Genomic DNA, 12,978 nt, shown 5'->3' with positions numbered 1-12,978 from the left:
CATGCCCTCCTCCAGGGGATCTTCCCAACCCAGGGACTGAACCCAGGTCTCCTGCATTGCAGGCGGATTCTTTGCCATCTGAGCCGTCAGGAAAGCCCCGTGTCTCGTGGAACACGTGCAAGTTTTTATAGGGCATGTTTTTATGAGTAAAATGGCTATTCCATAGGGTATATGCATCTTTAATTTTACTGGTTAATGCCAAACTGTTTTCAAAAGTAGTTGTACAAATTTATACACCAATTGGCAGTGTACAAGAATTGCTATTAAGTTTTGCTAAGGTAGAAGATTAAAAAATAGCATCTCACATCAGTCTTAATGTGCATTTTCCTGTTTTCTTGCAAGGCTGATGTCTTTTCAGATTTAATTGGCCACTTCTGTTTCCTCTTCTGTAAAGTGCACATCCGTGTTACCCGCTCTTTTTGTCTGGGGTGTTGGTGTGTGGGAGGCCTTCACGTTTTTTGCATATGTACCCTTTGTCAGAGCCTGTAATGCAGACCCCTTCCCCACTTTGTAGCTTGTATATTTTCACTGTCTTTGGGTGAATAGGAATTCCAAATTTTCAAGTAATTGAATCTAACAGTCTCTTCTTCATAACTTGCGCTTGTTTATCTTTAAGGAGTTCTTTGATACCTAAGGTCATCTGGAAGCCTCCCATCCTTCTGTCCCAGTATACTGGCCTCAGAGCGCTCCTCTGACCAGTCCTTGACAGTCTGTTCTCCAGAAGAGATCGAAAACGCAATCACACTGGCAGAGGTGACTGAGACCAGGCCAGTTTTAGAAAACATTTTTACATAAATAGGAATCAAATGAGAGCTAGCCTGTAATGTTTTGTTTTACCTCTTTTTTCTAGCTGTGATTTTCATTGTGGCATTCCTGGTGACTCAGTGGTAAAGAACCCGTCTGCCAGTGCGGGAGACGCAGGTTCTATCCCTGGGTCGGGAAGATCCCCTGGAGAAGGAAATGGCAGCCCACTCTAGGATTCTTGCCTGGGAGCTCCCAGGGACAAAGGAGCCTGGCAGGCTGAGTCCATGGGGTTGCAAAAGACTCAGACATGACTTAGCGACAAAACAACAACAGTTTTCATTGATTCTAGTGGCTTACAGGGAAAAGATTTGGTCCTGAAATCAAACTCCATTCTTGTAAGGTAAACCCAGGTTATAACTTTAATAATTTGATCTTATCTTAGTAGATACTTAGACAAATCAGTTTTCATTTTAAAGCTTGTTTTAAAAGTGGTTGCCATGCAAAAACTTATCTAGACATAGAAAATGAGATCAATATGGATTAATTAAAGTCTGTATTAAGAATGTTTAAACAAATTTTTAATGTAATACTGTTAACTTGAATGTTGTTAACCAAAGGATGCTATGCTATGCTAAGTCACTTCAGTCGTGTCGGACTCTGTGTGACCCCATAGATGGCAGCCCACCAGGCTCCCCCATCCCTGGGATTTTCTAGGCAAGAACACTGGAGTGGGTTGCCATTTCCTACTCAATGCATGAAAGGAAAAGTGAAAGGATAGTTAGGAAGAAATTAAGTGCCTTCTTGGTGCTTGAAAAATATGTTCATTTCAGAAGTGCAGAATCCTGGGGTTATAGAGGGACCCTTGGAGGCTCTTCTGAGGTGATCCATCAGGCAGAGGAATTCCTACAGCATCTCTGCGCTTGGACTGAAGGCCTTGTCAAGGCAGGCAGTGTGGTAAACCAGTTGTGTCCATGCACTCCTGTTGACAAAGTTTATTTGCTTAGCGTACACCTTTTTTTCACTGTGTTTGGGTAAACTTCACATCACTTTCTACCTTTGAAAAGTAAAAAGCTCTGATTCTTGTTTCACTTACAACACTTTTCTAACATCAGTTGTATGTGGGTTTTTTTCTTCCACACAGACAGTTCTCTGATTTTCTGGACACTAGCTGGGTGTCCTGAAATTCAGTTGCCTTCTGACCCTGTGGCCCCCGCCTCAGCACCACACAGTTGGAAACTCTGGGGCGTCACCTGTGCTTCTGACTGGTCAGCTATAAAGTGGTTCCCACAGCCCCCTCAGGAGCCTCAGTCATTTGTTTGAGCAGCTCACAGAGCTCAGGAAGCAATTGACTTATTACCTCACCGGTTCATTACGGAAGTATTAAAGATGGAGACGTCCATCGGGCAAGGTCTGGAAGGGCTCTGAACACCGGCTCCTGTGCCCATGGGGTTTGGAGGGCACCACCCTTCTTGTTTGTGGATGCGCCCAGACCGGCTGCTGTAGGGATTTTCACACAGGCTTCATCGCGTGGGCACGGCTGATTAAATAACTGTCCAGAGGTTGGGGGGTGAGGGTGAAAATTCCCACCTAATCACAGTTTAGTTCCCTTGGCAACCAGTTTCAAGCAATGGTTATCTAGGGGCTTTCCAGGAACCGTATTAATATAAAGGCTGTTGTGGTTGAAAAGTGCTTGTTGTGAATAACAAAAGAGACTCCTTTCACCTTTAATAGCTCTGGGACTGTTTCAGGAACCAAACTGGAGACCAAATATTACAACTAAAGATGCCTCCTTGGCTCTTATCACTTAGGAGATTAACAGGTTTTAGGAGCTCTGTGCCTAGAATGGGACCAAAACAAAGTATGTATGTATTATTATAAATCACAGGATCATACTCGTACTTCTTACAAGTTCCAAATCAGTGGGTTCTAAATAAAGCAAATTTTATCTCACTAAAAAAAATCAACGTCGTGTGGAGGTTTAAACCGTCAAATAGGTGAATTTAGATTCCCCTGCAGTCGGAGGAGTAAGTCCTCACTCTGTGTCGGGCAGTGTACTAGGTAGTATCTCTCATTTAGCCTTCCACAGCACGGCGAGCGCAGTTCTCGGTAACGGCAGCCCTAATGGACAGGTGAGGACCTTGGCCAGTGAAGTTAGAAGGACCCTGTGCCCGGTACCACTGCACGGTGGGGCAGCCGGGCCTGGCACACATGCTGCCTGAGTCCAGAGCTCCTTCTGGTAATTTCTATGGAAGAACAGTACTAGTAATAGGGATGTTTTACTAAGGATCTAAATGAATAACAAATACAGATTTGGGGAGGCTGTGCCCAGTATCGACTATACCTAATGCAAGTCTGACCAGAAAATTGGAAATAAAAGTTCTCAAAGAATCCGTATTCCATTTACTCATAAACTGCACTTAGGTCTTTAGGCTGGTTAGTAGCAGTTTTGAAACCGTGTAACTCAGATTGGGACTTGAACCCATGTTCTTTTAGAATCACTCACCTGGTGACTGGACTTACTGAGGCTCAGGTTCTTTGTGTCTCAGCGCAGAGGGAATCCAGTGAGAGGCAAAGTGACAGGCAAGAAGTAGTAGGTGTATCGATAGAGGATGCTTGTGAGAGATGCAGTCGGGGAGTCAAGAGGCCTGTGCCCCAGAATTAAGCAGCTGCATTTTTATAATCGCAGGCAAGCAGGGGCGGGGGGTAGACTGCCTTCTTCAGTAGACCTCAGGCTTACGTCCCTAACCCCCCATAGTACCCTGCAGGAGAGCGTCTGACCCTACGAGGTCAAACTATAATTACCATAGTACTTGTTCACATCAGCAGAAGGATGGTAGCATTTTTTCTTTCGCTTAATGACCGGGGGCATATCTCGTGCTTTTATGGTTAAGCAAGCTGCTGTGTTCCACGCTGTTCAGAGAGCTTCCTTGAGCGATCATTAACTTACCGTGGTCTCCCGAAGTTCCCTGGGTTTCCCTCTGTTTGTGATCCCCTGTTGGGACTTCTCCAGCTACCTGTGTAACTTCGCTGTTCTGTCCATATCAGTTTTGCCTTCCTTGTTTGAGTATCTGCTCCAGAGCTGCTTTCTCTCGTAGTTTCTCTCATTTATCGCAACCACCCTGCTTATTATTATTAGCTTTTCCTCCTCCTAGGCCTATCGTTCTGCCTCTGATTTTCCTCCTTTTCACTGTGTTTTCTAACCCTTATTAATTCCTAGGAGAGCACACTCTTAACCTTTTTCATGATGTACCTCTTTTGCTGCCTAACAAAAACACCCACAACTTGGTGACCTAGAGCTCTGTTACTTCCCACAGTTGCCTGGTGGCTTTCAGCTGGAAGGTCCCCTGGGCTCTGGGAGCAGCTGGAACCATTGGACCTCCGTCGCTGTGGGCTTTCATCCAGAACGGAGGCTGAACGGGGCTTCCTCACACTGCAACAGCCGTGATCCCACATGGCTGGCACTTGTTTATTAGGCCTCATTTTCCAGGTTTTATAGGCTAAGCTCATTGTCACTGCAGAAGCCTCCCCAAGGGTGTGGATTGAGAGGGCTGACTGGAGCCATTGTTGTAAGTTAATTATAACAGTATACTTTGCTCACCTGCTCATTGCCTTCTGTGTGCTTGGGCACTCAGTCGTGTCCAACTCTTTGCAACCCCATGGGCTGTAGCCCGCCAGGTTCTCTGTCCATGGGGATTCTCCAGGCAAGAATACTGGAGTGGGTACCTTATCCCTTCTACAGGGGATTTTCCTGACCCAGAAATTGAACCAGAGTCTCCTGCATTGCAGGTGGCTTCTTTACCGTCTGAGCCACCAGAGAAGCCCAGTTGCCTTCTAGGAGCCTGCGCTTCCTGTGATCATACTGTCTCCTGAATAGTTGCCCCTGAGTGGAGGTCCGTCAACGTCCCCCTTGTCTCAGAACCAGAGGGCCAGGTTCTGCCATCCCAATGTTCTTGTTCAAGCTTTCTGGAAAAAAACCCTCTTCTCCCCACAAGTGCCTTTAAGTTAACAAGATGTACTTTTACTGCCCGTTTATCATTAGCATCATCCGCTGCTGCCCTCCGCTTCAGTCCTCCTTGTGTTCTTGTATCCCTAGTGCAGGGCCTGGTACACAGTGGTAAAGGTTTTGTGTTGTCCTGACACCTGGTACCAAAGCCTTTCATTTAGGAAGGTTGCAGGCCTTACATTTCTGACCAGATGAATTCAAGGTATTTTTTTAGTTGTCATCATTTCATGCTATCCGGCCCTGTTAAACTATCTCCTTGCCAGAAACCTTCTTATCTTTGTCAGAAAAAAAGGAAAAAAATTCCTTTTATTTTTTTAAACAACTTCAGTTGAATCGGCAGCTTCAGATGCCCTGCATGTTAACCCATCTTCTACTCAAGGCTTGAGCTATTCATTCCCTGGGGTCAGTACTTATTTTGTTTCTTACCTGCCTCCTACCTTCCCAATCCCTTAAGAATGTAAGCTTGGAAGAATGCATTTGAATCAGTTCTAGTGAGGTGGATGAAACCGGAGCCTATTATACAGAGTGAAGTAAGTCAGAAAAATACCAATACAGTATATTAATGCATATATATGGAAGTTAGAAAGATGGTAACGATGACCCTATATGTGAGACAGCAAAAGAGATACAGATGTTAAGAACAGACTTTTGGAGTCTGTGGGAGAAGGCGAGGGGGGGATGGTTTGAGAGAATAGCACTGAAACATATATATTACCATATGTGAAACAGATCGCCAGTCCAGGTTTGATGCACGAGACGGTGCTCAGGGCTGGTGCACTGGGATGACCCTAAGGGGTGGGATGGGGAGGGAGGTGGGACGGGGGTTCAGGATAGGGAACACATGTACACCCATGGCTGATTCATGTCAATGTATGGCAGAACCACTACAATATTGTGAAGTAATTAGCCTCCAATTAAAAAAAAAAAAAAAGAATGTAAGCTTGGGAGGGAAGGAATGTTTTTCTGTATCTCCTAAAATAGTACCTGGCATTTAGAAGGTACTTAATCTCTGTTGAATGAATAAGTGAATGAAATAAAAAGTTTTCTAAGATACTTTAAGTAAAAATCTGTTACTGAAAGTGTGTATAGAAAGTGAAACTGTTAGTTAATCTGTTGTGTCCAACTCTTTGCGACCCCATGGACTGCAGCCTGCCAGGCTCCTCTGTCCACTGATTTTCCAGGCAAGAATACTTGCGTGGGTAGCCATTCTCTTCTCCAGGGGATCTTCCCCACCCAAGGATCAAACCCGGGTCTCCTGAATCACAGGCAGATTCTTTACCTTCTAAGCCACAAGGGAAGCCCTAAGTGTGCATAATACAGTCCATTTATGTTTTTAAATATTGTATATAACCCTAGAAAATTTCTCAACGGGCACACAATAAAATGCTGACAGTAATTCTCTTGGGTGGGAAGGAGAGGAATAAATGCAGAGTGGAGACTTTATAATTTTGAGCATATGCCATTTTTACAATATTTTAATCTTAAAAATAAAGGCTTTACAAATCAAAACTGTCCAATATAAACATATTAAGTGTTTTCTTTTATAGAGGTACATAGAGAAATGGCCAGAGACTATGCATGTGTGTTAATAGTGAATACAGATGTCTTATCATATGTTATATCCTATTTTTTCACTTAGCATAATATAGCAGATGTTTTTACATCATTAAAAAATATTATTAAAAGTGCAGTTTTAGTGAATATTGCATTGGATGGGTAAATTTTATACTTTATTGTTGAACAGTTTGCACTTATAAATAAGACTTGAGGAAATACTTCATTCATAATATCTTTGTGACATTTTGCTGGTACCTTTAAATAGAAGAGTCATAGAAATAGTGTTACCTGGTTAAAACATACTCTTATATCATTTGAAGTAATAAGCAGTTGAAAATAACTGAGGGGTATTTGAACTTTTCAGTAAATTGCCTTTCGGGGCGGCTCTTGCCATCACTTCTTCAATCTTTGCAGAGAACAGCAGTATTTAAAAGTATCCAGCCTTTTAAATACTCAGTTTTCACTTAAAGTGTAGCCTTAATGATGTCCATACTTGGCACAGACAGTTATTTATCTATAATTTTGCTTCTTTGACTTTGAACATACTTAAAGAGGGATCTACTGATACTTTTAAATTAAGGTATGCTCAGTAATGTTTGAATATGGTTAGCGTCTTATTAAGCTGATCTGTTCCCTTCAGGGAAGTTAAAAAGCTATGAAAGGCTCGGTGACTTCGCAAAGCAGTGTACAGTTAGGGTATGTGATATACTTCGTCAAAACAACATTTCCTCAGGAGAGATACACTCTTTCATTAAGGCATGTAACAAACCACCTTATGTTTTATTATCATTGGTGTTAACGCTCGGTCTTATAACTCTCCTCTGTTCACAGGTTAAAGTATTACACAATCAGCTGGTCCTTTTTCACAATGCCATTGCCGCTTACTTTGCTGGGAATCAGAAGCAGCTTGAACAGACACTTAAACAGTTCCATATCAAATTGAAAACCCCTGGAGTTGACGCCCCATCTTGGCTTGAAGAACAGTAAAATCCACCTGGAGACAAAGAGAAAGTCACATTGTTATATTTCTAAACAAACCTAGTAAGAATTAAGCGGAATTGGGGGAAGAGGGAAGGGGTGACAACCATTGTAGTGATTCTTGCACAAACAGCTTTAATTTTTCCCTTTTTCATACTTTAACAATTGAGCTGTTAAATTTGATGCGAAGGTGGGTGGTTTTAATGTAAACGTAATTTCTATAACCTGAACACAATAATCTCCCTTTTTGAGAAATCCTTTTGTATTGTGAGGGTTGATGGCTATTTCTGTAGTTTGAAAACACCTAATACAGATTTGCACTGACAAGATAAAAATTCAAGGTTTTTGGTCCTGCAAATGAGGACCAGTTGTAACTTTTCCAAAGGAAGGTTTACATGATTTGTATCAACATCAGATATTTTATATAAGAATATATTAAACATCTTTAAGAGAGTCTTTCATGTATTGTCTTAAAGAGAAAAAGAGACTATTTTGCAGAGTAATATTATATGGTGTTCCTGCAGCACCCACACAGAGGCGGCAGCTCTGATGAATGCCTGATTGGCTTGTGGAGTTGTGGCAGATACCTTTTTAAAAATGAATCTGTACCATTGTAATTTTGTTTAGAATTTTTCTTGAAGACGCAGGAATCACACTGTCATTTCTTTGAGGCTTTTGAACTTAAGAATTTGCATCACCCAGAGTCATGGAGCGGTTCTGTTAGCAATTTCTTTTGATTCATAATGAAACCTGATTGAGAGAATTTTTTTGACAGATGGATCTGGGAGTAGAAATTCTCAATGGTTTCTAGAGTGGAAATCTGTGCTTATTAGAAAGCTAGTTTTTGGGTAAATTCCATTTTGACAGAAGTGAATTCCTAGACAGCTTTCATTGACTTCCATATGTAACAATACCGGTTAAGCCTTAAATCACAGATATGTGCCTTCTCAGATACAGTAATTCTCATTCAACCAATGTACATAAATCCATAAAGAAGCCCCTTTCAGATAATGTTTGATGTGTCTGTTCCTTCCTTGGAAAGGAGCACTGTGTACAAATGTTGAATTTCTTTATATTCATTGAGCACATTTAAGGTTTATGGAGAAATCAACTTTTGAATTTGCCATTTGGATTTTCTTTGTTCTTTTTGTGAAAGGGGAAGACGGAGGACTTGTTTGCCCTGAGTAAAGGAAAAGTAACGTGGGTCCGTGTGGTGGGAGCAAGTAGACGGGGGCTGGAAAGGCCAGTACTGTTTCAGTTGCTCAGCACTGTTGGTCTTGTTTTATGGCCTTCTGTGTGATTTTATCAGTAATGTAACCCTTTTTCAGTATAAGTTCTCTTGATTTTTGTCATAAATTAATATCTTGAGATGCATCTCTTCACCTGTTCATTTCTTTTGTGTTGAAATGAAGTACTTAAAATTACTGTTATACCAGAACTTCATGGACTGTAAGATTTGTTATATATGTTCAAATGCCATTTAGCTGGCTTTTTAATTAATATGCTTGTTTTCAGTGCTTAACACAGTGTATGTAATGTGACTGTAAATCATAAACCTATTTTACATCATTCCCTCCTGTATATTTGTACTCTGAGAGAGCCTTATTTTATTCTTCCAGCAGAATTACTACTTGTGATAGTTCATTTACATTCCCCAGAATGTGCCTCTGGTGTGAATTTTGTATTCTTATTAAAAGTGTTTGCTGCAGTACCTCATATCTCTCTCTGCCTCTTCATAATTCAGAATAAGAAACAACTATTTGGAAAAAGAGAGGCCGTGTGATTTGCCTTTGGAAACAGTGACAATGACCAGAAAACGGTGCTTCTATCCCTTAGATTGTGTTATTTCAGTAAGTTAGTCTTCCCTCAGTGGGACTCTGCTGGGAGCAGAACGTGTCCACTCTTACATACTTCAGCGTAGCTCAGTAATGAAATCATCTCATTTTCAGAAGAAACTGAAATTTTCAGTAATGTTAAGTAGTGAGTACATGTGCCAAAGAAATAAGTGAATTAATATGTTGTTTGATTGTATCAGTCGTATCTGACTCTTTTGTGACCCCACGGACTGTAGCCCGCCAAGCTCCTCTGTCCATGGTGTTTCCCAGGCAAGAATACAGGAGTGAGTTGCCATTTCCTTCTCCAGGGGATCTTCCTGACCCAGGGACCGAACCCTCCTCTTCTGCATTGGCAGGCAGATTCTTTACCACTGAGCCACCAGGGTAGCCAGATTAACATATTAGCCAGTGGTTTATTTACTTTGTTAGGAAAGGAACTCATATTCATTGTATTAAGAGGAAAAAAATTAGAAGAAAATCTCAAAAATTGAGGATAACTTCCCAAATCATTAAGTACTGCATGGGACCCCTTAACTCCCTCTGATGTTAGATACTTTAGTTACCAGTTGTTTGTATTATAGGCTCTAGTTTGAATATCCTTTCACACACACGCAAACCAGGTTATTACCTTAGGTTAGATTCGTAAAGTGAATATGAGCCCTCACAAAGTGTATGAGTTTATTATGCATTGCCAGTTGTCTTTCAAGAAAGATTTCGCCAATTTTACACATGTGCCTGTTTAGCATATTTTTTAAAGCCAGCACACATAAAAGGACATCATGCATATAATCAGCAGAGCATCATTTTATAAATATTTAAGTGGAAAGGGAAAAATTGTCAAGAAGGTAAGGACTGAACCATCAGGATTTGGGGAATTGTGGGGTGTGAGGCAGGGGATGGATAGAAATGTCTAACTTTTCTCTCATTAAAATAGAAATTGTTCAAGAAAGAAAATGCACTGAAGAGCAAGTCTGTGAAATTGAACTCTTCATCCTGTAAACGGAGGCATATTAAAAATTGTAGGGGTTTATATTTAAAGTTGATTGGAATCAAGCAGCACCAACCCAAGACCTGGTTAGCCCTCCACCAGCAGGAGCTAGGGCTGAGGGAGACCGTGAGAGAGAAGGGAGGTGCCAAGGAGGAAGCGTATCTGACCGGCCGCAGCTTAAGGGATGCTTACTTGGGAAAGCCTGGTCGGCTGTTTGTGACTGGTTGTCCTGAGCTTTGATAATTTTTTTTTCTTTGTTAGTTGGCATTGGGATCTCAGTTCCCAAACCAGGTACCCAGCGGTGCACTCCCTGCACTGGAAGCGTAGAGTCTTAACCACAGGACCGCCGGGGAAGACCCTTCATCATAAGTTTGGTTTGCTTACATAGACTACTAAGTCATTAAAGCGACCTCAGTCTAAAGGCCTCCTTGTCTGTTTAATTTAACAATCCCAAAGCCTCCAGAATGTTAGGGCCCTGGAAGGACCTGGACTTAACAGAAGTAGTTTAGCTGAAATGTAGACTTTAAGAAGCATCTTTTCAATATTCAAAGCATACTGATAATATTACTGAAGTGTAGCCCATAGAGTGAAACTAGGAGTTTCCTTAGAGATACCTGTTTAAGGCCTCCCTTTTTTTTCACAAAGGCCCCAAAACATCAAACTGACTTAGCCAACTCCCATCTCCAAATGTAGTGCCCCAGGTGAGTATTTGCAACTAAATATATGAATTCCTCTTTAAACCCTTCCAATTTCAGCTGCAACTGTATAATTAATTCAGTGTCAGAAGTGTCATTTGTTCTGTGCTTAGTCGCTCAGTCATGTCCAACTCTTTGCGACCCTATGGACTTAACCTGCCAGGCTCCTCTATTCTTGGGGAGTTCTCCAGGCAAGATACTGGAGTGGGTTGCCATGCCCTCCAGGGGAACTTCTCAACCCAAGAATTGAACCAGAGTCTTCTGTATTGCAGGCAGATTCTTTACCAGCTGAGCTACCAGAGAAGTCTGAGTTACCAGGGAAGCCTGTCATTTCTTCTACTAAAGCACTATATGGATAAATGTCTTCTCAGTTGAAAAAAATAATGCATCCCCAAACAGATTCATATTAGATTTATTTCAAAGTATATACAATCCACTGATCTTTAACTTAAAGCATTCTGAAATACTGTGAACCCAAAAAGGATTACATTAAGTAAAACTATATATATTGTAAAAGCTAAAAATAAATCTTTTAATCATGGGACTGTTAATTTGAAGAATAATGTGATACCTCATGTGCCCAGCCTCCTTTACCCTTCACTTGAGATGACTGTAGGATGTGAAAAATAAAAGTGTATTATCTAAACTGCTAATTCAGTATAACATTTGTAGTTAATTCATACTGTTGTGAAGCACTAAGAATGCCTGTATTTTGTAGTAATATTCCTTAATGTCTTTTGCCGGTAGCTCTTAAACCTTTCTGGGAGGGTTGAGACTGCCTGAGATCCTTTATTGTAACCAAATTTAGGCCTTTAAAAAAAAGGTATTCTCCCTGTAAGACTGCAAATTTTTATACTGGCTAAGATTGACTGTCCAGTTGTGAATAGGCTATTTTCCGACCAAAAGGTCAATTATATTTTGCATTAGTCCTTAACTAGCTTTACAACAGAGCAAGGCCTGTTAACACAGAATGGCAGTGCAAACCGCTTACCACTTTTAAGGGCTTGCATTAAATTCTCTTCTGTGTTCCCACTTGAAGGTTTCTTGCTCGACAGGTTTCCTGACATAAATGGGTCTTTATAATAAATTGCCAAGTCATTCTCAGAGAAGGCAATGGCACCACACTCCAGTACTCTTGCCTGGAAAATCCCATGGATGGAGGAGCCTGGTAGGCTATAGTCCATGGGGTCGCTAAGAGTCGGACATGACTGAGCGACTTCCCTTTCACTTTTCACTTTCATGCATTGGAGAAGGAAATGGCAACCCACTCCAGTGTTCTTGCCTGGAGAATCCCAGGGATGGGGGAGCCTGGTGGGCTTCCGTCTATGGGGTCACACAGAGTCGGACACGACTGAAGTGACTTAGCAGCAGCAGCAGCCAAGTCATTCTAATGTACAGAAAACTATGAAGTTCAGTTTTGTTTTTTGTGAAATAAAGGCGAACTCTTGGCAGTTTCTGTATATGAAGTGAGAACTATTTTTTATTCTGGTCATAATTCTGCTATGGGAAGAGTGTGTGTGTGTGAGTCACTTAGTCCTGCCCGACTCTGTGCAACCCCATGGACTGTAATCCACCGGGCTCCTCTGTCCGTGCGATTCTCCAGGCAAGAATACTGGAGTGGGTTGCCATGTCCTCCTCCAGGGTTGGGGGATCTTCCTGACCCAGGGATCCAACCTAGGTTTCTGGCATAGCAGGCAGATTCTTTACCATTTGAGCTACGCTCCATGTGAGGGAGGGAAATTGGGCCCAGTCTGTCAACCGTAACTCTGTTCCTGAGTAGTTAATTACGTTAGTTAATATGCTAGCAGACCTGGGAATGTCAATGACACTTTTGCAAATGAAACTTCCATTTAAAAAATAGCATTGGTATATTTACACTTGTGCGTGAAATAGGTCCCTAGCAGGAAGCTGTTGTATATCACAGGGAGCTCAGCTTCATGCTCTGTGATGACCTAGAGGGGTGGGGGGTGGGGGGTCGGGGGCGGCTCAAGAGAGAGGGGATATTTGTATACACATGGCTGATTCACTTTGTTGCACAGCAGAAACTAACACAACATTGTAAAGCGACTGTCCTCCAATCAAAAGTAGTAAATAAAACCACGGTTTGGTTTGCGCCCAAGCTAAGTTTTGCCAGGAGTGTCCTCTGTCAAAGACTGAGCTTTCTGCAGCTGGTTCGTC

At 41.8% G+C, this 12,978-nt stretch overlaps 1 protein-coding gene across 23 annotated transcripts in view; it reads left to right on the top strand.

Annotated features, from left to right (window-relative positions):
- The window catches only part of ARFIP1 (ARF interacting protein 1), a 140,156-nt gene extending 131,158 nt beyond the window's left edge, over positions 1 to 8,998 (top strand). For all 23 annotated transcript variants that reach the window (XM_086346297.1, XM_086346295.1, XM_086346278.1 and 20 more), the window contains one exon: positions 7,136 to 8,998. In XM_086346297.1, the coding sequence (XP_086202423.1) occupies positions 7,136 to 7,291 (156 nt within the window). In that variant the 3' untranslated portion in view covers positions 7,292 to 8,998. The remainder of the gene's footprint in view (positions 1 to 7,135) is intronic.
- The last annotated feature ends 3,980 nt before the right edge of the window (positions 8,999 to 12,978 follow it).

Source organism: Bos grunniens, chromosome 17, assembly GCF_055505025.1.
Source record: "Bos grunniens cultivar Pamir isolate PY7600 chromosome 17, Bosgru_T2T1.0, whole genome shotgun sequence".
Lineage (NCBI taxonomy): Eukaryota > Metazoa > Chordata > Mammalia > Artiodactyla > Bovidae > Bos > Bos grunniens.
Note: the sequence above shows the minus strand (reverse complement) of the source record. Positions and strands in the feature narration are given on the sequence as shown.